The 1,462-nt window shown below is 32.4% G+C and overlaps 1 protein-coding gene across 1 annotated transcript; it reads left to right on the top strand.

Moving 5' to 3' along the window:
- Positions 1–617: 617 nt before the first annotated feature.
- Positions 618–1,240, top strand: LOC128193990 (transcription factor LAX PANICLE 1). Its single transcript, XM_052868272.1, has one exon. The coding sequence runs from the start codon at positions 720–722 to the stop codon at positions 1,212–1,214; it is 495 nt and encodes a 164-aa protein (XP_052724232.1). The 5' UTR covers positions 618–719; the 3' UTR covers positions 1,215–1,240.
- Positions 1,241–1,462: the final 222 nt, after the last annotated feature.

Here is a 1,462-nt window from a genome sequence, read left to right as displayed (position 1 = left end):
AAAAAAACCAAACGAAATTATAATTTCCACCGAAATACAAACATTTTGACTCAATGTTTACACCTCCAATGAGACTTTTTTTCAGGAGTGTAGCCATATATTTCTAGTATATTATTTTTATTATTGATTCAAATTCACATACCTATTGATAGATAAAGTAGTATGACATAATTCAGAATTAACTATATTTTTATATATCCGGTTAGAACATTTTCTTAATTATATTTCTGTATATGAAATAATAATTTTGAGAGATATATCACACACTCTTAGATAAATTTAAATAGTTTAAAAGATTTAATCCTTATATATACTTTCCACTTGAATAGGATTAAAAGATAGCAATTAATAAAAAGGTATTAGAGTCATGTATTTAACATATTGTTTCCTATATCATTTATGTGTTTTGAATCTTCCATAGTATTAATATTTTAAGGGTTATATTATAAATTTTAGAACTTTTATTATTTAAAATTGTTGATTGATTATATCTACAAACAAGAATACTCCATGACCCAAAGAAAAAATTGGCAGACTCACACGTCCACATCTCTCCTTTATTCATTCAAAAATCAAAAATCAAAATCATTGAACAAACAAAGTTCATATTTCTTCTCTCTATAAAACAACGTGTTAAAAGTGACCAAGTTTCCTACCAAATCCAAGTCAAGTTCCACTACCTCTCACCTCACCACTGCAACACCCTTGTAGCAGAAGCAATGGATTACACTCACCCTGCTTCATCTGATGCAGGATCCTCTTCAAAGGCAAACAGAAGCAAGGAGAAAAAGGGTGCTAAGAAATGCAAAGGAGTGAGGCTCTCCACCGATCCTCAGAGCGTGGCAGCAAGAGAACGAAGGCACAGAATCAGTGACAGGTTCAAGATCTTGCAGAGCATGGTCCCTGGTGGAAGCAAGATGGACACAGTGTCCATGTTGGAGGAAGCCATTCAGTATGTGAAGTACCTCAAAACTCAGATTTGGCTCCACCAAACCATGATCAATTTCTTAGATGATAACGACTCACTCTCCCCTATGTACCTTACTGATTTCTACTTCCCTTCTGACCCTTCTGAACAGTTCATTTTCCCTCAGCAAAATCCACCACTTGATCATAACATGCACAACTTTCCTCATCTTCCACCACCACAATGCAGCTTCCATGGTGAAGACACCACCTACTTCGATGCCTCTTTCAAATATTGGCCAGCTTAATTAGTCTCTTACTTTCTCAACCCTCTTTGCTTCTATGTGTTTTACTTTTATATGGGCTATGCCCATAGTTGATAGTATGAAATTATCAAGTTCTTATAATTTTTAATACGTTTATGACATCTCTCTCTCTCTCTCTCTCTATATATATATATATATATAAATATATATATATATATATATATATATATATATATATATATATATATATATATATATATATATATATATATGACAACTTGGGAAAGCTT

Source organism: Vigna angularis, chromosome 9 (genome assembly GCF_016808095.1).
Source record: "Vigna angularis cultivar LongXiaoDou No.4 chromosome 9, ASM1680809v1, whole genome shotgun sequence".
NCBI classification, from domain to species: Eukaryota; Viridiplantae; Streptophyta; class Magnoliopsida; order Fabales; family Fabaceae; genus Vigna; species Vigna angularis.
Note: the sequence above shows the minus strand (reverse complement) of the source record. Positions and strands in the feature narration are given on the sequence as shown.